This window comes from Mus pahari, chromosome 7 (assembly GCF_900095145.1).
Source record: "Mus pahari chromosome 7, PAHARI_EIJ_v1.1, whole genome shotgun sequence".
Lineage (NCBI taxonomy): Eukaryota > Metazoa > Chordata > Mammalia > Rodentia > Muridae > Mus > Mus pahari.
Genome location: NC_034596.1, coordinates 62586473 through 62611324, shown reverse-complemented (window position 1 = coordinate 62611324; position 24852 = coordinate 62586473). Strand labels below are relative to the sequence as shown.

The window sequence follows — 24852 nt, the reverse complement described above, 5'->3', positions numbered from 1 at the left end:
GAGAGAGAGAGAGAGAGAGAGAGAGAGAGAGAGAGAGAGAGAGAGAGAAAGAGAGAGATGTCTTGACTTGGGTGGGTGAGTTCTAAAGCCCTTTCAACTATGCTTTCTCTGGTAAAGTAACTAACACATACACACAGAGTATCCACCTTAGCATTGAGCATCTAAAACACTAAGAATGTATTTAATGGCTACCAGGAACATAAGCTAACTGTCTTGTAGACTAACACAGCTTTCACAGAATAGGTAATGGGTTCATGCTGAGAGTACAGAAAGAGCTACCTTTTCCAAGAATGTGTTAAAATATAGAAGAGAATAGTAGAAAATTGACCCTTATAAATGTCAAAATTTGCCTACTGTATAATTTAAAGTGTTAAATAAAGTTGCTTATTTGCATAACGAAGCATTTGAAAGATATATCTTAAAAACAACAATACTAGGTATTGATTTGAAATCTAAACAAAACATAGCAAGTACAAATTAGTCTAGAGAGAATGTCCTGTAACTGTGTAATTAGATGTATTACTATATGTGAACTATCATTTATAAGACTAAATTTAGCATAGATATTTAAGGAAAATATCTGTTTTTAATATTTAAACCTTTTCTGTTTTGTTTTGTAAGCATTTATTGTCATCAGAGTGTTAACTTTTTTAATACATGTATAATTACACTAGACAGATGCCTTAAAATTAGAACCATGTCAGGATTAATTGTCTAAATTGAATTCAAAATTTGATCACTATCTGCAGTGATTTGGGGAAACGTTGCCTGAGACTCGATTGCATCCTGAGCATCATAAGAGTATCCACTGTCACAAGACCCAAGAAATTGTTTCAATGCTAGGCAGAGTCCAAAGCAGTGGTACACGTTGTGAAATAAGTAACTATTCGATATCCCAAACTGAACATTGAATGCATTTAAATTTTTTTAATTTTAAACAAATAACAATGGTGTTAAGTATTTAGTTATACATTGGTGTTATTTTTTTAATTAAAATATAATTGCAACAATTTTCCTTTTCCTCCTTCCAACCCCTCCCATGACTCCTACTCCCTCTCCAATTGATAGCCTGCTTCTTTGTGATTACTATTGTTACACACACACACACACACACACACACACACACACACACACACACACACATACAGGGTGGGGGGAGATGTTCACTCAGTGAAGCTTATGTTGATGTTGTCTCTAGGTAGACCAGTTTGTCTTTGATGACTAATTAGTGGGATCCCCAGGAGAGTCTAGCTATCTATCTCCTGGCTGTCAATAGTGGTGATCATGTTTTATTTCTAGATTCCTCCTTCTATGTTAGCATATCCACTGATATTAAGTTCAAGTCAAGTTTTGTTATTTTTTAAACATTTTTATTTGATGTATATGGACATTTTGCAAATATGTGTATCTGTTGAGGGTCTGGTTCTTGTAGGGACTAAAATAGGATGTGACATACTACTTCAAATCCCTAAAGAAAGAAATTGAAGAAGATCTCAGAAGATGGAAAGATCTCCCATGCTCATGGATTGGCAGGATTAACATAGTCAAAATGGCCATCCTGCCAAAAGCAATCTACAGATTCAATGCAATCCCCATCAAAATTCCAACCCAATTCTTCACAGAGTTAGAAAGGGCGATTTGCAAATTCATCTGGAATAGTGACATACTATGAAACTAGAGTGGCAAATGATTGTGAGCTGTTATGTATGTATTCGGAAATGAACCCAGATCTTCTTTAACAGCAGCCAGTGCTCCAAAAAGTTGAGCCATCCCTCCCCTCCCATTGTTTGGTTATTTTAAAAAGTAAAAGAATACTTATATTTATAAGACCTACAGATATATTTCTGATACTATGGGCTGGGTAGTAGTACCATTATAATTACATGAACAGATGGTAAAAATGCAAAGTCCCAGGGTGTTCTGCAAAATGCTAGGTTATTCTGTTTATCTAGGAAATATATTCATAGCAAGCACTGTGGGCAAAATAACTACCCACATACACTGCTGCAACTATCTTTCTCAAAATGACTTTCACTCCCAGTCTGACTTGAAACTTCTCGTGATGGATATTGGGGAGCAGCTAGATTTTTAAAAATTAAATATCAGGTTTGTCTGCAAAGAATACAAACATTTGTTGCTTTTTGACTTGTTGTTTATATTTTGGGTCTTTTTAAGTTTTAATTTTGCACCAAAAATGTGTGTATTTATCTCCATTTCCACTAAAATTTAGAAAGATAAAAATGTATGCCCTTTTGCTTATTCATCTCTGTGACTGTCCTATGAATTTAAGTGGTGTATGTCAAAACATTACATGTTAGAAATGTTTTTCCCTTAGAAAGATCAGTTTTCCAGAAGAAAATTTTTTATAAATTGAGTGTTGTCCTTTTCTTCTTCATAGAATCGCCAAGATCATTTTCAAGAAACATACGAGTTGTGATTTTTTTTATCAGTTTTTTTTCAATCCATGCCTTATAGTGTTCTTTTTTTTTTTTTTTTTTTTTCTTTTGGAAATTGATAGCTTCTGCTTAGGGCACTGCTGTACTGCTTTTCAGAATAGAGATTCTTGTCAGGATGGTCTGTGATTGCTGCCCTCTACATATGCAGGCAATCTTCTTCTCATGTTTCCTTCAGTTAAGATAATTTTCTCTTTCACCTCCAAATATATTACTCTCAAAACCGTGGTGTCCAACACTAGCGATGGCCTCTACTCTGAAGATCCCAGCTGTCAGTTTGTATTTGATTGTAGACATGTATGATTAGCTAAGTATTTCTCATCACTTGAGGAGTTTCTGCTGGTGATAGGGAATATAACAAGAACTAGTCATATTTATTAAGGTCTTGTGCGCTGATGTGAGATAGAGAGTAGGGATTCAGACAGCTCCTTGAGTGTTAAATTATTCTTGGATTAAAAGACTAGCGTAAGACATCGATAATTTGTTGCCCTCTTCCGTGCTTTTATTCAGAGACTGTCATTGGTTGCACTAATGCACTAGATGCTGCTAATTGCGCTGACATTCTATCCCTGTACATGAACCTCCCTTAGGTCCTCACTTGCCCCGCCAGACTTTAAAATGAGTTGACTAATGCCTATGTCTTTAGTTCAAATCCCCTGTCCTCTTCCAATTGTCTTCTGCCTTCAAATACTACACATTCCAGGTGTCTCGTTACTTACGCTTTCCGAGTTTTAGTTTTAGAAACAAAGAGACCTTCTTGCATTTTAACAATCAACTTAACCGCATGGCCCGTAATGGCAAGGTTGTCAGAGGCATCAATCTCTCCCACTTCTGGGCCCCCTTTGCCATTTTCAGAAGGTTGTGATGACTGTTAGAGCCGTTGGCAATGTTTTGCCAAGAAAATATTGAATCACTTAGGCAAGTACAAAGTGTTGGGTCTGGCTATGGTGAGCTCTCATAAGAATTAGTCTTCCATGTGGAGATGATTCACTTAGGTTTTCACGTACCTTGTCTCTTCCTCACTACACAGCTCCCCCGACAGTTCGGATTGTGCACTCAGGATTGGCCTGTAATATCGAGGAGGAGCGCTACTCGGAACGGGTCTATACCATCCGGGAAGGAGAAACTCTAGAATTGACCTGTCTGGTTACTGGACATCCACGCCCACAGGTGAGTCCTGAGCTGCGTGTGACATGGAGAAGACTGAGTTTTCTTAGAAGTTAAATTTTCATTTTACAAAACTTCTAGAATCTCTCTCTCTCTCTCTCTCTCTCTCTCTCTCTCTCTCTCTCTCTCTCTCTCTCTCTGTGTGTGTGTGTGTGTGTCCATGTTTTTATTTGCAACTTCAATGTACATGACGAATGTATGTTGGATGAAAGATAACAATAGTCATTTCTAAAAATTGATCAAGATTTTCAATCCTTAAGATGAAAGGAGAATCTTTCGATTTTATAGTGTGAGGCATTTAGAATACACTTCCAAGAAAGCTGTTAAAAAGACAACTACAAAAATAGTTCAGTAAGATAAAAATTCATATGGCGACGAGTTTATTTTAGAATGTGGAAAACCTGACTTCATGATGACATAATTGTACCTGAGGAGGCTTTGTTTTGAAGAATGTGATCCGTGACATCACATGCACCTTTCTTATTCTTAGCCATTATACTCATACATGTTCTAAATAAATGTTTCCAGGTGTTGAATAACTTGGAACTTGCATATTAATCAGCTGCAACATCCTTAAGTGATTAGCAATGACACCTTTTGCTAATCATTAGTATATTACTGTATCATATATATTACATATGATATATTATAAGCAATAATTATATAAATAATAGAAAATTTGAAGAAACTAAAATAACTTACAAAAAATAAATGTACAGGATCAAAGAATGGTTCACAAATAAATGCAAGCAGTTATATTCAAATACTCAAGTGTTTTTACTCATGTATTAAGTCTTATTTTCATATACTTAATTTGACCACTTCAGAACTCACACTGGCATTTAAGTGTAGCAGGGAAAATAAGTTGATTAAATAAAAAGTATATATATAAAGACAAGAAGTCTTGCTGACACAGCAACAGAAGAAAATGGAGAAAAAAAAGGGGGGCGGATTCCTCCCTGTTATCTTGTCATTTGCTTCTGCAACTCTTCACTCTAACTTATTAAGGAAATCTTGATTCCATCCTGATGAACAGATTTAGATAGGTAGGTTGTTTGGCAGAGAAATAAATAGATGATAGAATATATATTGATTGGTAGATAGACTCATAGGACCATAGTAATGATTGAAATGTTAAACTATATTTTGTAAATTTAATCTTTTTGGTAAAGTCTAAAAGTGTAAAATAGCTAAAGCAACGTCTGATTCCTTATAAATAAAAATTACAATGAGTGAATTTATGACTCATTATATTTGCTATTAACAGAATATGAGATAAAGAAGAGAAGTTCTTTTAATAAAATTAAATTTTATAAAATTGGCCTTAACATAATTTAACATGCTACAAACAATGGTTAAAAAACAGAAAAGAAGTAGAAATTGATAATTATACAATTAAATATAAGAGAATTGTGTTTAAAGATTCAGGAAAAAATATTGAGTTCAGTGAAATAATTTCATCAAAATTTTCAAAACCATATTTATAGTTAACTCAAGTAGTAGCTCAAGAAATGTTGATATTGTTACAATCTAATTTTTTTTAATTAAAAGACCTAATAAGATATTTAGACTCAAAATAGATGAAATTATCAGAAGAGACAAGGAGCCTGGTGAGAAAGAGTTCCTGGAATAAGCTGACCACTGGGCCCCCTTGTTACAACATTGGTTGCACCTGCATGCACTTTGAATTGTAGACTTCAGTCTCAAATGGAGCTTTTGTCTGGCGCTGCCACTGCCAGAGTTCTCAGAGTTTTCATTCCCCTTTAACCTTACAAGCATCTTTCTTTGGCAGTGAGACTTCTCTTTCAACATTCACACTTCAGAGTGCCATCTTGTTCTCTAGCTAATCTGAAATGTATTCTGGAAAAAAAAAAGAATTAGGAGATTTTTTTATTTTTATTTACTAACAAGTTCCATCTGAGGGACTATTTAAATTTGTTCCCTTAGTTATAAAATAAAACCAACAAACAACACTAGCAAAAGCTACCGTGTTGTTATTATCATCTTTTAATTCATTCCTAGAAGTAGCTGTTTGTAGGCTCATCAGTTTGAGTTGATATTTCCTCTAAAATGGTAGCCTTCTTTGCCAGCAGGCTGTCTAGGGCAGACTGACTGAACAGCTGGGGCTTGGCATCCTGGCCAAAGTCTAAAGGGCAGACCATTGGCAGCTGCCCCTGAAGATGATTTTTCCTGGCTTATAGCAGCTTGCTGAAGAGAATTATTTCTGTATCTAGTCTGACTGGGGACCTGGAATTGTAGATCAGGGGTGTCTTATTCCCTTGTCCTCATAAGTTTCAGTCTCCTATCTCTTTCCATAACTTTTAGAATTATAGAGACAGCCCATGTCCAAAAAATATTACATGCTCTTAAAAACTATAATTTGTTGATCATTGTAAGTAGTCCAAGAATAGTGATATATACAAAAGTAATCAAATAAGAAAGATTCACTCAAGTGGATTAGAAGGTGACAGTATAACCAGAATACTTGTGTAATGTCAGCTTCCCCCTTCTAACAAAGTAATGAGGGGACATTCCCTAACCTCTCTGCTTCTTATATCTCAGGATTTTGTTCATTTAACAGAAATTGAGAATATTATAAACATATAGTCTTGAGTCACCTTTATAATATAAATGTGAGTACATACATGTATTTGTATATAAAACCTATGTACTCACATATATAATGTGAATTGACATACTTTATATAATGTTTGAGAAAATAGATTTTAGTAAATTTTAAAACTTAGTCATGAACATTTTTCTACACACTTAGTGGTTTCTATATCCTGTCTTAAAGGTTATCTCTTATTTTCTTCTCAGTTTAGAATGTATCTCTTTAAAGACTTTTCAAATTTTCACATAATAAGTAAACTGTACTGCTGAAAAATATCTTATAAATTTTTCTTTGGGGGTTTTAGTTCTAGTTGAGATTTGTATTTTAAAAGATAAATTATTTAATCTTATTTGGTTTCGATTCTATAAATTTCTAATACAATTTGACATTTTAGAGGCCAAGAGTCTTCTACAGACATTGTTTGTTCAGTATGCCCTTGGCTGGGGTCAACCATTTATTTCTTCTTTATAAATTAAAATATGAGCATTTCACCTTTACATTGTGATCTCAGTTTTTCCTCATTTACTCTGTAAATCATATGAGAAAAATTACATGACAGATTTTTCAAAGGAGTTTCTAAGTAGGATATCTTTCAGACTAAAAGGCAATTCAAAAATTCAATTGACTATATTTCTTACAAAAATTGTAATACATGCATATGAAAAGTAGACATACTGTATTTTGCACACACGCACATACACACACACAAACACACACAAACACACACATACACATACACACACACACACACACACACACACACACACACACACACACGGGAAAATTAGGTTCTGTTACTCTACCAGAATTCCTCAGATATTTTTTTATGGCTTAGAAAATGCAATATAATTTATTTTTTCATAAGCTATATATCTGTTTAGACTGGATATGCCTTCTGTTTTATGTGAGAGAATTGCCAACACAAGTAATTTAATATATTAATCTTTGGATGTGGTTGGCATAATAATAAGTTGCAAAAGATGCTCAAAAAGTAGTTGTCTCAAATTCTGCATGCATGCTACTTTCATATGCCCTCTATAAACATCCACCTAGTTTTATTCAGAAGTGACTAACACCCTTATTAAGTTCATATTTATAAGGTTGCAAGTATTACACAGCATTTAATGGTAGACATCATCTCTTCAATAATTTTGTTTTCATTCATTTTACAGAGAATGAAGACTAGTATTGAGTCGATTTTATATATTTAAAAGATTGCTGACACATTTTAGTCTAAGTATATTATTAACATTTTAAATTAAAAATTCTATGGTTACAATGTTACTTTTATACTTTGAATGATCTAAGCGTATTTAATATTAGCTCAGAATTTACAGTTGTCTATTCCTTTTGTTGTTGTTTTGTTTTGTTTTGTTGGTTTGGTTTGGTTTGGTTTGGTTTGGATTTTTTTTGAGACAGGGTTTCTCTGTGTAGCCCTGGGTGTCCTGGAATTCACTCTCTAGACCAGGCTGGCCTTGAACTCAGAAATCTGCCTGCCTCTGCCTCCCAAGTGCTGGGATTAAAGGTGTGCGCAGCCACTACCTGGCGGTTGTTTATTCCTATAAACAACATTTGTGCTTAGAAGAACCAGCTAATATCTATACCTATGTATCTCTATCTCTATCTCTATCTCTACCTCTACCTCTACCTCTACCTCTATATCTTTTTATCTACATTCAAAGAGAGAGAAAGCAAGAGGGGACATATATATATATATATATATATATATATATATATATATATATATAATATTTAGACTTAAATATATGCTATATTTAGACTAGGTCTGTCTTCTAGAATATATAAAGTTTATGAACTTTAAAAACTTTAGCTAATGTGATTAGTTAAAGTACTTTATAGGACAATATATGCAGATTGTATTTAGTTATAAGGAAAATGTAAGTTTTCAACTCACATGTGGTACAGATGAACTTCACAAATCCCCTAGAGTCACAGAACTAAAGTTAAGTATCTTTCTTCTCTAAAGCCACATGGAGTTTAGAATTCTGATTAACTGCCTTGCATTCATGACTGGAGTTGGCTTCATTCTTCCAGCACAGCTTGCTGCCATCAAATTCTTTCATTTTCATATTGGCACAAAATAAAGCATTACTTAATGGCCTTGAAACACTAACTTTTAAAAGACAATACATCCTGTAAAACTATGTAAGACATGAATTAAAATCTTCAAGTTACAGTGGGTTTTTAAATCTTAAATTTGTAATGAAGTTTATAACCCACAAATAGTTTCCTATCCCTCACAGATAGCATAACGCCATTCTAACTGAAGAGAAAGTACACAAATTTCTGTTTCATGACTAAAAATTGGGCAAAATGATAAATATACTGTTAAAGCAGACGTCTACCTGTCATAATCAAATAAAACCTGTGAGTCTGTGTATGTAGTTCGGTGGTTCAGCCTTGTGTAGAATACAGAACCCCCAATTTGGTGCCACTACTACATAGAGAAAATATAATGAATTTTAATTTTAATTTTGACATTATAATATAATTAAAACCTTCTTACCTCCCTTTTCCTAGTTTTAAACCTTTGAATTACCATTCCTTATTTTCTTTCAAATTTGTAGCTTCTTTTTATTAACTGTATACACACACACACACACACACACACACACACACACACACTAAATACATATATACTTCCTGCTCAGTCTGCATAATATTACTTGTATGTGTAGGTTTTCAGAGATGACCATTTGATACTGGGTAACCAGTTGCTGTACTTTTTCCTGGGGAGCACTATTTATCCTAATCTTAGCATTTCTTATGTGTCAATAGTTGTTTGTGTTGGGTTAAAGCCTCGTGGTCTTTTTCCATCATATTTGGTGAGTCTGTTATCATCATCTTTGTTCAGGTTTTGATGAGGCAGCTGTGTTGATGGGACTTTATGGATGTAGTTACTAGGACTATAATTTTACAGCAAACTTCCTGTTCCCTGGGTTCTTACAATACTCTCTCCCTTAATGATGTCTAAACCTTAGGTCCTGGAGTTATGATAGATATGATGTTTTATATCATATATGAATTGGGCTCCAAAATTCTACACAGATGCATTAAAAATGTCTAGCATATTTAAATGTTAAGCAGATATCAATCATCTATGATTCAGTTGTAAATGCAAAATAATTTTTCTTTTACATAATTTACATAATTTAACCTTTTACTCCCATTATAGTTTTTTACAATTAGCCCATTAGACTCTATAGATTATTTGTCTATTTGTCACATTTTCATTACTCATGGGTAATATTTACAATAGCAGCAAGTGAATATTGAATTAGGTAGTCAATGAGTCCTCATTTTTGAAAGTATTGAATAGGCCCCCAAAAAGTTAAGATGGAAAAGTTCTTCCAATGATTTGGATGTCATTAGTCACAGAATTCCTGGAACCTATTTTAATATGCTGTTATGGAAGTTCTTTTGACACTGAGACATGGTGACTTACCTTAAGTGATGCTGAGAGTCATGAGCAGCCTCCACAGAGAGCTCAGCCACTCAAATGGCTCAGAGAAGTAGCAGTGTTACCACTTACTTGTTTATGAACTTGTGTTAGAGAATTCACTAAGGTTTCTCACTATAGGAAATTCACTGGACAAATGTATACTGCCATCACCAAGAGCTTTAGAGGAGAGAGTCCTGTAAGAAAGTGATACACTAGCAATGCTGGCTTGGCAGTGGAATCTCTAAGGCCATCCATGATCACATTCTCGAATAATAGCTGTTGGGCAGTATCATCTTACTATAAATAAGTGAAAAGGTCAGTTTAAGAGATAATTAATATGTGCTATTTATTATTTCTTTTCATTGGGACAGCATAGCTACATAAACCTATAAATTGTACTTTTCAGTTTTATCAGAAAATGCCTTTATTGACATGTTCAAAAATGTATTACATATCTGGAGATTATTAATTATTTGACATTTCACAATATGATTTTTTCATAGTGTTATTTAGTTTTTAGTATTTTTAGAGCACTCAACAAATTCTTACTAGCCTTACCATCAATGGGGTGAATTTTTTCTTATAGAATGATAATTGACCTATTTTATGATTAATTTGTTTGCTCCAATATGCTTATATGTGTATGTATGTGTGTGTGTGTATAAAACCTTAGTAATCAAATTTGTTGTGTTACAAATATTCATTTATAGTGATAGTCAAACCTGCCTCTCCCTGAAGAATAGCTTAAAATGAATATAGTTAGGATATACTTTCATACAACTCATGCTCACTTTTTAAGACCTTTGAAATGACAAGATTTTCTATATTTACTTCAGTGAAGCAATCATTAGAATGGCATTCACATAAGATGAGGATTTCAAACTCAACTTCATTCTACATAAAATGGAAAATCACATGCACAATGTTATAGAATATAGTCTACAGAAGAGCTGATTGTAAGCTAGTAAAATTTATTCTACATTAAGCTCACCACAGCCTTTTGCTAGAGTGCTCTAGATGCCCCAGATAAATCAGTGAAGAATAAAAATTACCATAATACATTAATCTGATACATAAGAAAAGTGCTTGTGAAATGAAGTGCTTCCCTGACTGATAAACAAGGAAGCAGGTATTAAAAAGCATCTCCAGAAATTCATTTGTAGTAATTGTTAATCTTTGAATTTTCTCTTGCTGTCGAGATCTTAACAGAGGGGTAAAAATTCCATTTATTTTCTCAATAGTTTTATCTTTTTCCATCAGCAGGCACTGATTTTTAGCTTTTTCTGCCTCCTTGTGTTACATGAAGAAACACTATCCTTTACAAGCCAACCTCTTCCTGCTAACTTGCCTTTGGCACAAATCGTTAAATGATGCAGGACAGGATTGAGAAGAGCAAAGTCTTTGGTTAATTAGTAGTACCTTTTCCTGTGGGCATCATAAAATTTACATTTTTGTAACAGAATTAACTTTAAGCGTATAGGGCTGTGGTATAGTACAATCTATCTTGTTCACCGTAACCAGAGCAAGAGACCACTTTGGATTACTATGAAGAACTGCAGCCCATCAAAGTTGCAATGTATGCCAAAAGCTATTTTTTAGAAATACTCTAAAATATTTACTTGAGATAGTATAAAGAAAAATGTAAACACATTTCAGGAGACCAATCAACTCTGTCAGCTGAAATCCATACTTCTACACTATATCTTGAGATACCATGAGAAAGTCACACAAGTGGGGTGGCTTAGAAAAACAACAGCAAAACAAAAATAACACCAAAAAAAAAAAACCCAACAAACAAAAACAAACCAGGCACCTTTTATAGTTTGGATGTGAGGATTCTAGGTTTGGGGTGTCCATATGATGTTTGGGGGAGGAGGCTCTGAGTAGTAGTGTCTTTTTTCTTTTGCCATTGCCTAGATTCTGATAATGGCCATCAGACCTTGTGTTCCTTGACTTCCATCTGAATTACTCCAATTTTTTCTGTCTTTATCAGCATGTGTGAGGGGTGGGAGCTGTGATACTGAGTGTTCATTTTCTCAGACACTATTTGTATTGGGTTATAGGATCTCTCCACTTCATTATCCTCATCTTAAATAACTGTGTGGGAAACATCTTACTTCCAAGCCTGAATACTATCCTCAGAGAGATTGTTTGGGAACTGATGAATGATATTTATCTGCAGATAATAAAAGCACTGCAATGGGACCATTTGTTCAATAGTAACTGTTGGTATGTTCAAAGATGATCCTGCTAGGGCTACTTTCTGAAGGCAAAATGATGAACATGACATACACATTGAGTGATCCTTGTAGCAAAGGGTGTTGCCAGTTTAAGATTAAACAGACAATTGTTTGCCAACTGTATTTGAAAATCTGTTTGTTTGTTGCTTCTTATAGAGTGTAGAGACCTTTGTGCAGGATCATTGCTCTGCCTGATCTTTTGTGAAAACATAGACTTACGTTATGTGTCTTTTCATAACTTTTCTGTCAGCATGACTTTGTCTATTTTTTATTACAGTTTGATATAAATAGCTTCATTTTGGTTCTAAGAACTTCTTAGAGTTAGGATTTCATAGCATTTTAAGGAGTACATACATAAATGGTTCTTTTAAATAACCCCAAACCTAGAGATGCCTCAGTGGATAAACATGTCTGCCACTTAGCATGATGGTCCAAGTTTGATCACCAGGTCTTACATGATAGAAGGATATAAGGAAATTCCACCAGTTGTCCACAGACAAGCAGAAAGACAGACTGACAGACTGTCAAACAGATACACACACACAAACAAACAGAGAGGGGGGAGAGGAAGGAGAGAGAGAGAGAGAGAGAGAGAGAGAGAGAGAGAGAGAGAGAGAGAAACTGAAATTAATTAATTAACCTCTATGGACTGAACATTATAAGAGTTATTTGGATTAACTGTATCTAGGAGCTGCTGTTAGAATCATGTATATCTCTGGTTATAGGAATGTATTAAATGTTACTTTGGTAGTCTTAAAGATTTAATGCATCTTCCTGTTGCACTGCCCACCATGAACTTCAAGAACCTCAGGAAACAGAACTCCATACCACATAGATATTGAAGGCATTCAGTCAGAGAACATTCAGATGTTACATGAACATCTTTTTATGACTTTTGACAGAACATCTATTTTAAGTACCATTCAATATTAAACATTAGTATCAAAAGCACCTCTGGCAAATTTACAAAGTATCAGGTATAAACTGGAAATCCACTGATATCATCAGACTAGAAATTCATTGCTCTCTGCATAAACAATAGAGAAGAAATGGATGACAGGTCTTCTTGAAGAAAGAAAAAAATCAATAGTTGAGAGTAGGACAGAGCTGGAAAATGAAGTTTCGGGAATATTCAGATGCTTGTCCACATCTAGCTAGTTTGTTGTTTCTAAGAGATGTTAGGGAGACAAAACCTTTTTGGTCAGGTAACACAGAATCAAAGTTTCTGGAGTTGAAGATTTTTCTTGATAGGTAAGTGGAATTTGGGCCCAGTGTATGCACTATAAAGGATAAACTTCCTTTACATATTTTAAGTCTTCTTCCTGAAGTTAGTAAATATGCTTGATAGTAAAACTGGAAAATCTTCTACTATTTAACTGTTTCTGGGACATCCCAGAATCCCCAATCCAAATCGCTTTGACGTGATCATGAATCAACCCAAAAATGACATTTAATATGACTTGTATTTATACATACACAGTCCACAATTCATATAACAACCGTTTCCCTACTTGAAATCTTAATTATCCTTACAATTGCAACAAGCCATACTAGGAGACCAGTACAATGCAGGCTTGGAGTTTAGCTAATGAGGAGTTTATAGCTTTTCTGAATGTGTTTAAATTTCTACTGTTTACTAGTTTAAATAAGAAAAGGCAACTGCCTAGCCTAACTTACCAGGAAACAAAAAGGCAAAATCAAAATGTCGTAGACTTATATCTTTCCTTCTGAATGTCTCTCTGTGGATTCATAATGCATGCTTAATGGTCTCTGAAGAAGCGGCTACATTCACTCCTAGTCTGTAATGCCTACACTATATCAATTCAAACTGAATATGTAAAGCAGAAACTATACTGATTTTGTTTTAAAATTTCCAGTTTAGGGATTGGAGAGCTGGCTCAGTGATAAAGATCACATGCTACGTTTTCAGCACCCACACTAGGCAATTCACAACTGCCTGTAACTTCACCTCAAGAGGAACTCATGCCAACTCTGACCTCTGGGGGGGGGGGCTACACTCAATGTATAGGCACAACATTCAGTCACAGACACACACAGACACACAGGACACATGTGCTCATGCATACACTTCACACACACACACAATTAAAATAAAATTATTTTGAAAAAAATTTATGATAGGAATTGATTAATCTGAAGGTAGATTGACAAAAAGTTCAGTAGAATGAATTAATGTACCACATGAGCCCTCCCAGCCAGTGAATGGGCTACCACCTGCAAATCTATGCTTGCTTTCTCACACAGCTCTTCTCAAAGGTGCATTCCTCCTACTCAAAATTGCACCATGGATTCTAAGACTGATTATTTTTAGGCTAATAAACCTGGTTTTATTGATTCAAATGAGCAGATTAAGGATTGATTTGTTTTTTTCCAAAATTCATAAAAGGTAATATGCATGCAAACAACCCCAAAAAATCAGGTTTGGTATTCATGATGAGAAGCACAAATGTAGATAAAGAAGATTTTTCTGCTTGTCAGTCTGAGAAGGCAAGGTGAAATAAAGGAAAATTATATTCAAAACTTCATTTCAAAACTTGGAATGGAAAATGTATTGGGCATGGCTCTTGCAAAGCAGGACTGTGCTTCTAGCAAACCAGCTAAGAAGCAAACAACTGATATTGGGGAGCATAGCTTGTTAGCAGGGGTACCTGAGTCTCTCTTGTCTGCCAAAGGATAAGAATTATATGTCTGAACCCATGAGGAATATCTCCAAGTTATAAAAACTTGATTTCCTGTTAACAAGGTCGATTACTTCCTATTTTGTTCTACACTCTACACATTCTTTCTTTAGATATATTAGTAGTAGTACATATATTCATATTCACATAATGGCTATATCTCAGAGGTGTGTTCGTATTGATGCATCAATATTCTTTCTATATATTAAACTGATTTTTTCATCACTCTTGTGAATTTTATTTGATGAATCAACTGTCCTTCTCTAAGGAGAGTCTTATTTCCTCTATGTGTATTTTATTTATGATGTGTGAATCTGATTATTATCTGTTAGAAAGACAGAACTCTGGTGTAGCTTTGATAATACACTATTATCTTCTCTGTATCTCATAAGAATTTGGACATGGATTTTTAAAATTTTTGATGGGAGCAAAACCATACGCTGCAGGGGACAGAGGCTGGACAGACAGCAGAATGTCAACCCCACATTCTTTTCAAGTCCTCTGTGTTTTCAAATACTGTGTTGCTTCTGGTCTATTTGTTGTGTAATTTTTAACCTTGACTACCGTAAATGACCTTACGTGATCAGGTTACATCTCATTATTTTTATTCACCGAGGGTATAGCTCATGGAGCTTTCTGTTAGATATTTTTTTCATACTTGTCATTATCTTGTTGATACGATTGTAGAAAAAAAAGATACTGCTTAATTTAAATTATCAACCTTATTAATTATTAATTAACCTTATTAACCTTGGGAGCTGCCATATTTGTTTTTTATCACTGTCTTATTTTCTTCTAATTCTGCCCATATTGCAACACATAACAGGATGTCAATCTCTTTTATGTTTTAATGATATTCACTTGTGCATACATATTCCATTTTCATTAGCCATTCATCTGTTCTGAACACCTCACTGATTCTATATTCTGAAGTTTGTGAATAGTAATTGAACAAACACGAGCATTAAGGCATCTCTTGAACATAGCAACTTCATTGGCTCTCAAAAGATGAGAAGGTTGTATCATCTGATGCCTCTAGCTCCACATTTTCTAGGCACCTTCATGCCACTTTCCATAATTTCTGTATTTATTTAAGCTTGTATAAACAGTGCACAAGAGTTCAGTAGAGGGTAGGTAAGGAAGAGGTAATGGATAATGGCTGAATAATAAATTTCAAAGTACAGTTAGATAGGAGGCAAAATTCTAGTGTGCTTCAACACTATACAGTGACTTTATTTTATAATAACTTATTAATCTATTAACTAGAAAACAGCAGTGCGAACATTTCCAAACTAGCAAGTGCTGATTATGTTGATTTTGCCCTTATACAATATAAATGTGTAAATACAATTTACACAAATATAATATACATGTAAATCACATGGTATTAGGGTTTAGTACATACATTTTGCTCCTTTGGCTGTTAGTTTGTTTCTTTGCTTGTTTTTGCAGTTCACATAGGTGCTGTTGAAATTTATTTATATCCAAAGTAAGAAACTTAGTGCTGAGAGGTGACTCCGTGCATAAAGTACTTGCCTCCCAAGTGTGCAGACCTAAGTTTAGACCCCCAGAATCCACATAAAGCCAGAGCAGTAGCACAAGCCTAGAATGGCAGGACATCAGTCAAAACAGAGGAATCCCTGAACACTCACAGGCTGGCTGGTCTGCAGTGTAAACAAGTGTCTCTCTGGCTCTCTCAAACAAGGAGGTAGGCAAGAACCTGAAAATGTTCTAATTCCTCCTGCCCACTCTAGCACAACACACACACACAGAGACACACACCACACACACACACACACACACAAGCATGCGCAAAAAAAGTACATCAGACACATCTACATAATAATAAGAAAGTGATAGTCAGGTAATGTATATTTATAAAGTCATTGCTGGAGCATGGGGGGTATGGTTCACTCTAGATATTGGAAAACAGACACAAACAATGGAGGTTGCGAGCAAATCATTACACTTTTAATTTATATTGTATTGAAAACTAGAACGAGGTGAACCCTCAAACACTGTCAAAATAGCATCTGAGTCGCCTTGTCATCCCTTTTCAGATCCCAGTCCTCAAGTTTCCTTAAGAAAGAAGACTGGTTTAGTTTTCATTCATTCCTTATTGATTTCCCCTACTTACAGACGTATTAAGACCTTTCAATATCTTTTTTCTTTCTAATTCCAACATGCTTCTTTCCAATAATTGTCACCTCAAACTGTATACTTAAGAATACTATTTAATAAATATCAAAGATTTATAGCCATAAAGAAAGTAATAAAACAAATAGTTTTTTATACAATTAATTCAACAAAACAATATTTCAAGTACTTTTAAATGATAGAGACTTCCCTTGCCTTTTTATATTTAATATTCAGAAGAATTTTACACTTAAAATGTCATGTGCTTTGTTTGTTTCCCTCACACACTCATTCTCTATCTATCCATCTATCTATCTATCTATCTATCTATCTATCTATCTATCTTTCTTTCTTTCTATCTATCATCCATCTATCTATATCTATGATCTATCCATCTATATCAATATCTATATCAATATTTATATAGGTAGATATTGAGATATAGATAGATATAGATATTGATATAGATAGATCATAGATATAGATATAAATATTTATATAGATAGAGATAGATATAGAGATATATAGCGATATAGATATATATCATCTTCTATGTGTGTGTGCAAGTGTATGTGCACATGTGTATATGTGCACATGTGTGTGTGCACATGCACAAGCATGCACTGTGGTGCACATGTGTAGGTCAGAACAAAATTTGCAGAGTGGGCTCTCTGCTCTCATTTTCCTTGTGTTTTGAAGACTGAACTCACCTCACCACAGCAGGCACCTTTATCCACTGAGTTACCATTCCAACCAATAAATATGCTGGTTTGTACGGTGTAGAGTAACCACGTTTCTGAAAACATTTGTCTATCTCCTTTTCTTTCTGTTCTTTCTTTTCTTTTTTTCCTTTCCTTTTCTTTCTTTCTTTTTCTTTTTTCTTACTCATAAAATTCCTCTTAAACTTGCTGTGTAGCAAGGATGATCTTGATATGTTGATCTTCCTGCCTCTATTTCCCTATTTCAGTCACCTCCATCATTCTTGGATAGCCTTGCATATTTAACCATAAATTTCTAAGTCTTCACATCAACTCCTTTTATTTACATTTTACATGCTAAAAAGATATAATGCTTTTTAGCAAGACAGAAACATCTTATTAAAAGAGAAAGTATAACTTAAGGTGATAGTCAAAGAATAGGAGAGGCAGACATTTCAGACCAACATACATTCTAATGATGTGATGTTTAATAAGCATGATGGAGGTAGAGAAGACACTTTTGAAACTCTCAAACAGGTAGATACGAAAGAGTAACATAATCTATGATCATCAAGTGTTCCAAGGAAAGCATAACCACACACATTCTTGGTGAGAACATTAATTGTAAATTTGACAATTTGGAAACATGGATGAAGAACAGTGGATCTAAGTCTAGAGGGAAGCTTCAGTGGTTAAGAGCACTGACTGCTCTCTCAAAGAATGTAGGACTTATTGGAAGCATCCAGATGGCAGCTGACAATTGCCTGTAAGTCCAGTTCCAGCAGATCACATACTCTCTTCCAACCTTCAAGGTATTGGTTCACAGACACGTTGAGGCAAAATAGCTATAAACTTTAAGTAAAATTTGCAGAAGGAACTCTGAACTTAGATTTTATTTTTTGACAGCAATGTCAAAGAATAAATGTGTTTTGCATGTGTTGGTAGGTTGCATTATACAATCTATATACACAAAGTTTTCTTTACAAACTTTGTACTGGCAAATAATGCATGCATCTTAAGTGGCAAATTTCAGGGAATTAAATAAATAAATATTTTAAAGGAAAATCATGCAAAGATTAAAGCTTTATTTTCCGATAGTCATTTAGGAAGATTCAATTTTACATTACAGAAAGCAAAGACAAAACTGTTGGACAAAGTGTTATTGTTATCATTTGTCCTGGAAGGTCATGAACATTCCTAAAAGATTAACAGTAGTACCTTCTAGTACTCTAGATAAAATTGATAGGACATGTGTCGAGTCTGTATCACGGTACACTGAATTTCGAATTATGGATTATATATCCTCTGTATCTGCATGTTCAGTTGAGTCGAGAATATTTTTACAACATAAAATATTCTGAAAGATACAGTGCTTTTTGAATATTACTGTTTGTGTTGCAGCAGACATTATAGGTATCATAGAAAACATTCAAATCATAGTTGAAAATGTTTAAGCATTGTGCTGTGTTATGTAAGGGACTTGGTTATCTGTAGATTATGGACATTTTTTTTTTTTTGTGGTTTAGATAAAAGTACCTCTTGGGCACTGAGATTACACACAGCATTGATAATTTATGCTGTAAAATTGTGTAATATTCTCCAGAAATTAGAAGGAAAATTTTCCTCATTTATATATGACTTTTTCCAGTAAGCCTCTATGCTGTCATGTAAATGACTGGGCCACAATTTAGAACAGTTCCAGGGGCACGTATGCCTAGCTGTATACACAATCTGTGGTTCAGCATTCTAGTTTGTGGTCGAAGTGGGTCTTTCACACAGGTCACCGCTGGGGGGGGGGGCAGTATTTTCTAGAGTCATTGTTTTCTCATTTCTGAACACAAAACATAAATACCCATCCATTTTGATTAGTAGTATTCTTCATACTAAATTCAAGTTCTGTACATGAGGTTGTCTCTCTCACTTTTCCATGTTAATTTTTCTGGACTGGTTGATGTTGAACTTCCATGGTTTTTTTTTTTTTTTTTTTCTTTCCCCATTCAATCCGTTTCACTCTTCTCAATTCCCCTTTTAAAAATCCTTTCCCTTCCTTCCCTGCTACTTAGGATCGCCACATGTGTCCTCTGTTTCCTCTTTATTCTTTCTTGGGCTAGTTCAGGCCATCTTCAGGTCTATGTGCCACATAGCGACTCCAGTGTAAGCAACCACATACTTTGGATCATGTTAATAATTAAGCCGTGTATCCGGCAAACGTGAGGTAGGTAGCATAGAGCATTGGCTGATTTCAAGGCTAAGACTGGTTATCTACACCTTCTAGAACACTGCATGAACAACTATGCCTTCCTGAATTTTAAGTCACCGGCCTATTCTCATTTCACTTGGACAAACATTTAGTATTTTGGCAGTTAGATCCAAGTGATTAAGAAGTTTTCTCCAAACAAGTAATTAAGTTTCTAAAATTATATTCATCTCACCGTATTTTCCACCTACTATTAAATAAATTTCCTTTTGAAGCCCCACAAGATTTGCAATGCCCAATCCAAAGCATAGAAATTACTAAGAGTATATCTGTGTTTTACACATGTTGGCTAATTTAATAATTCACAATTGTTTCCCAAACATACATTTATAGAGTCTTTCCTAGTACCATGGTTGGCAAATCAACTAATAAATAAAGTAAATATTAATCACTTATTTAATTATAGCTCTCTGTAAAAAGGAAATGCCCATCACCCTGAACACTATTTATTATACCTTACATTGGCATTTCATTGTTGATGGTCTATGTCTTAGTGAAGGTTCCCACAAAGCAGTTTCTGAAGTAAGATTTGGTTTACAGACAAGTCATCAAGGAAGAGTTCACGTGGAATAGGAAACAAAAATAGGGGGATCAGGCAGATCAGTAAGATGCAAACGAACTGTTAATCTCTGGCTGAGCAGCCCAGATGAGGTTTCAAGGGAATAGTGTGAGTAGTGCAGTGTTTCTCTGTTGCATCTTTCAATCATGGTCAAGTCCTGCCCTGACCGCCAAGGGCAAAATGATTCTATTTTCATCTTGTGGTTCTGGTGTTGTGATCAATGCTGACTCTAGGTTTTGGATAAATGAATGGACGATAAGCCTAGTGTGTGATATCATGTTTAAATTCTATTAGTGGAAAGATAATGAGGAGTGTGACCTAAGCTGTAAGAGTATTAAGTTCCTGTTGGGGTTCAGAAGAAGAAAACAAAAAGACATGTAATAGATGAAGCCAACCAAATCCACTGTCAAATCCAAAAGGCATGTAGCTGAGGCAGAATTCACATCAGCAATTGTACAGATATACCGTCACAGAGATACAGTTTGTCATTTTCTACTATCTTTCTAAAAGAAAAAAATTCCTAAATTCAAAAGACATGTACACTGGATGAATAGTAGATCTATTATCAATCCTAACTTAGGGAACCAATACATTTTGTTTTTGTAAGGATGGTTTGCTATATTAACTAAGCTACTGTCATCAAAGTTAGGTAACTTATTAGACACCCTAATATACTAATCCACCACTACCTAGCACACTGTATGGATGTTTATATTTATATATTATATAATTGTGAAGGATTTATTTCTCAACCAAGTATTCTGAGAAGACATGAAGCAGAAATAAACATGATTCTCTTTTATTGAATTTCTAGATTTCCGTATATAGGACTACCAAGTAACATTAGCATGATGTTGGGATTAGTCATCAAATTAGTGATGATAGGGATTTGTAAGATAGAGTTTCTTTAGCTACTTATTATCTTGGAGAGTTTAGAGTCCTCGTCTGTCTAAATCGTGTTCCAATTATCTCCAAAAGTATTCGAAGCATATAGGCTGACTTTTATAAAAATATCAGATCATGTTTACATGAGAGACACGCATAAGAGAGATGCCTCTGAGAACCTCACCTGGCACTGACGTCAGTCCACATGGCTGAAGAACTGTCTGCAGGCCCCGGATGCTTGGCTGGAGGTGCTCGCTCTTCACTTTACCCTTAGCATCTCCTCAGACACGTCACACAAAAGAGGCACGACTGATGAGGTGTTTTTTAGTAAAATCGAATGTTTCAGATGAGCCAGTGTTAGTGTAGTTGGTCTAGGTGATATATCAGAAGATGGGCAACCAGTGTTGGGAGGAAAAGGAACTTCATGCTGACTCTTAGGCTTCAGATCCATGCATCCTATAGAGCTGTTGTCATGAGGAGTGGAACACTGCTCCTCTGCAAAATAAGATGAATGGGCCCTTGTCGACTTCACATCAGTTTACTAAGAACTAAGCAACTGATGAAATATTTCATACTTGAGAAGAAAGCTGAGAATGTAACCTTGCCTCAGATACAAACCATGAACACAATGCTGTACAATGGAAGTCCCACTCTTTAAGACTTATGTTCCCTCTTAATGTGATGTTAAAACCTGATATAAGAATTAGTCTCCTATAGTAAGTAAACTTCAGCTCATACAAATTACAAAAGGTTATGCTATAATAAGTTTTTCAAAAGTCAGCAAGGCCACAACTTTATCCCAGTACTCCTAAGGCAAAAGGAGGGAGATCACTGTAAGTTTGAGGCCAGCCTGATCTACGTAGCAAGTTCCAAGCTAACCAGGGCTACATAGTAAGAATCTGACTCAAAAGAAAAAAGAAAGAAAGAAAGAAAGAAAGAAAGAAAGAAAGAAAGAAAGAAAGAAAGAAAGAAAGAAAGAAGGAAAGAAGGAAGGAAGGAAGGAAGGAAGGAAGGAAAAAAGAAAGAAAGAAAGAAAGAAAGAAAGAAAGAAAGAAAGAAAGAAAGAAAGAAAGAAAAGAAAAGAAGAAAGGAAGAAAGAAGAAAAAGAAAACAAAGAAAAAAGAAAATAGGACAGACAGAAAAAGAAAACATTTAAACAGTCTCACAGTATGAGGAACATATATAAATTATATATAACAAAAAAGCTTTAATATAGAATATAGAAAGCACACTTAAAACTTAATGTTAAAAAGTTGACACGGGAGCCAGGCATGGTGGCACATGCCTTTAATCCCAGCACTCAGGAGGCAGAGGCAGGCAGATTTCTGAGTTTGAGGCCAGCCTGGTCTACAAAGTGAGTTCCAGGACAGCCAGGGCTACACAGAGAAACCCTGTCTCGAAAAAAAACAAAAACAAAAACAAAACGAACAAAAAAAAAACGTTGACACAATTTATAATGGGTATATCAACTGAATCGTCTCCCCTGAAGTATAAGAATGGCCCATAAGCACAAAACATAGGCAATTAATATCCCTAGTTATTAGGAAAATACAAAACAGAACCATCAAGAGATTGGTTTCTCAAAGCATTTAAGAAGTTTGCTTTTAAATAAAGTATTATTAATAAACACAGAAGATATGAGTAAATTTGAACTCTTAATTATTACCACACAAGGGACCTTAAAGTGTTGATGAGAAAGTAATTATATAACTGAGAAATCTATGGGGAAAAAAGAATCTTCTATTTGAATTTGTGGTATGTATGAATACTTTGGGGGAAGGAATCATATTAAACTCTTCAGGCTGTCTTATAATTCTATTCCCCTGAGGTAGCTTCCTGAGTAGCAGGGGCTATGTGAATAAACCACCACACCCACATCACCAAGCAAAGTTTTCTTAATATTCAAATGTTTATAATTTTTTCTTTTTTTTATTACTATTTTCTTTATTTACATTTCAAATGCTATCCCGAAAGTTCCCCATACCCTCCCCCTGCCCCTGCTCCCCGACCAACCTACTCCCATTTCTTGGCCCTGGCCTTCCCCTGTGCTGGGTCATATAAAGTTTGCAAGACCAAGGGGCCTCTCTTTCCAATAATGGCCGATTAGGCCATCTTCTGCTACATATGCAGCTAGAGACACAAGCTCAGGGGGTACTGGTTAGTTCATATTGTTGTTCCACCTACAGGGTTGCAGACCCCTTCAGCTCCTTGGGTACTTTCTCTAGCTCCTCCATTGAGGGCCCTGTGCTCCATCCAATAGCTGACTGTGAGCATCCACTTCTGTGTTTGCCAGGCACTGGCATTGCCTCACAAGAGGCCTCTATATCAGGGTCCCTTCAGCAGAAGCTTGCTGGCATGTGCATTAGTATCTGGGTTTGGTGGCTGATGATGGGATGGATTCCCAGATGGGGTAGTCTCTGGATAGTCCATTCTTTCATCTTAGCTCTAAATTTTGTCTCTGTACCTATATCCTTTCATGGGTATTTTGTTCCTTAGTCTAAGGAGGAATGAAGTATCCACATGATGGTCTTCCAAAGAGCCCTTTTGAGTTGTTTCTCACCATTATTGGACTCACTAACCATTACAAGGGAAAGCGATGGTCTGTTTTACCTAAGATTTTAGTAGAGCCGCCCAGGAGGGAGATGAGGACTCTGGTTTGTAACATGCTCACAGCAAAAGCGCTTCCAGGGCCTTCTCACATAACAGACTTTGTTTCATGAGCTCTACCTGAACTTGTTACTTGTTCTTGTCAGCATAATCACCCCTTGCAGAGGGAACTAGCACCACAACTTCAACTCTTACATTTCTTCCACATTTTTAGCTTTTTGTGAAATGTCCTAACACAAATGTTTAAATAACCTGCCAACAAACTTGCTCATACAATTTCCTGCATTTTTGGTCCTGTGTTTCCTCCAAACTTGGTCATGGGCAAAAGGGAAGAAATTATTGTGTTGAGATGTTTTAAGCTAACAGAAGGGAAGGACTACAGAAGTGATACTCTTGTGAGTAATGGAGCAGTGCTTATCCCATTAAAGTAAAAGAAGACAAAGGGGAAGACAGGAAGTTAGCAGTACACACAGTAGGCTTTAGAGTAACTTTTAAGTTCACCCTTTAGTAATGTGGTCAAGTAAGACAGGAGCAAAAGCCCTCTGCACATGATGGAAGCCTCTAGGAACTGCTTTAATTATTGTCATTTTTCTTTCCTCTATAAGGTGGTCATAGAGAAAAATCACTCAAGTTATCAAATTCCATGAGTTTGGAAATTATAAATATATATATAATTTATATATATGGGATGTATCCCACCCCTCAATAAACACACACACACACACACACACACACACACACACACACACACACACACACAGAGTTATGGTTAGTCTGCCTCATGCATCATGAGAAAGATCCTTGCAATTATTGTATGGTGTTTTTCTGTGCCCTGCAAAATACTGAAATTAGTTGTCTTCCTTCTCGACTACACTTTGACTTAAAGACTTTGACTGTAAAGGAGCTTGTCTAACTTCTTATCTCCAGATACCTGGTCACTTGAGTCAAATGGGAAACAAAATGACATAAAGGACTGAATAATCATTCCTTTTCTCCTACAATATCACACAATATGTTTCAAACATCTTCTTTTTAATTATTAGTATTAATAGAATATGTTTTCTTGGCTTTCTA

General features: G+C 35.2%; 1 protein-coding gene across 1 annotated transcript in view; it reads left to right on the top strand.

Moving 5' to 3' along the window:
- The window catches only part of Mdga2 (MAM domain containing glycosylphosphatidylinositol anchor 2), a 744628-nt gene that overhangs the window by 352260 nt on the left and 367516 nt on the right, over positions 1–24852 (top strand). The window contains exon 2 of the mRNA XM_021202038.1: positions 3484–3623. Within this exon, the coding sequence (XP_021057697.1) occupies positions 3484–3623 (140 nt within the window). The remainder of the gene's footprint in view (positions 1–3483; positions 3624–24852) is intronic.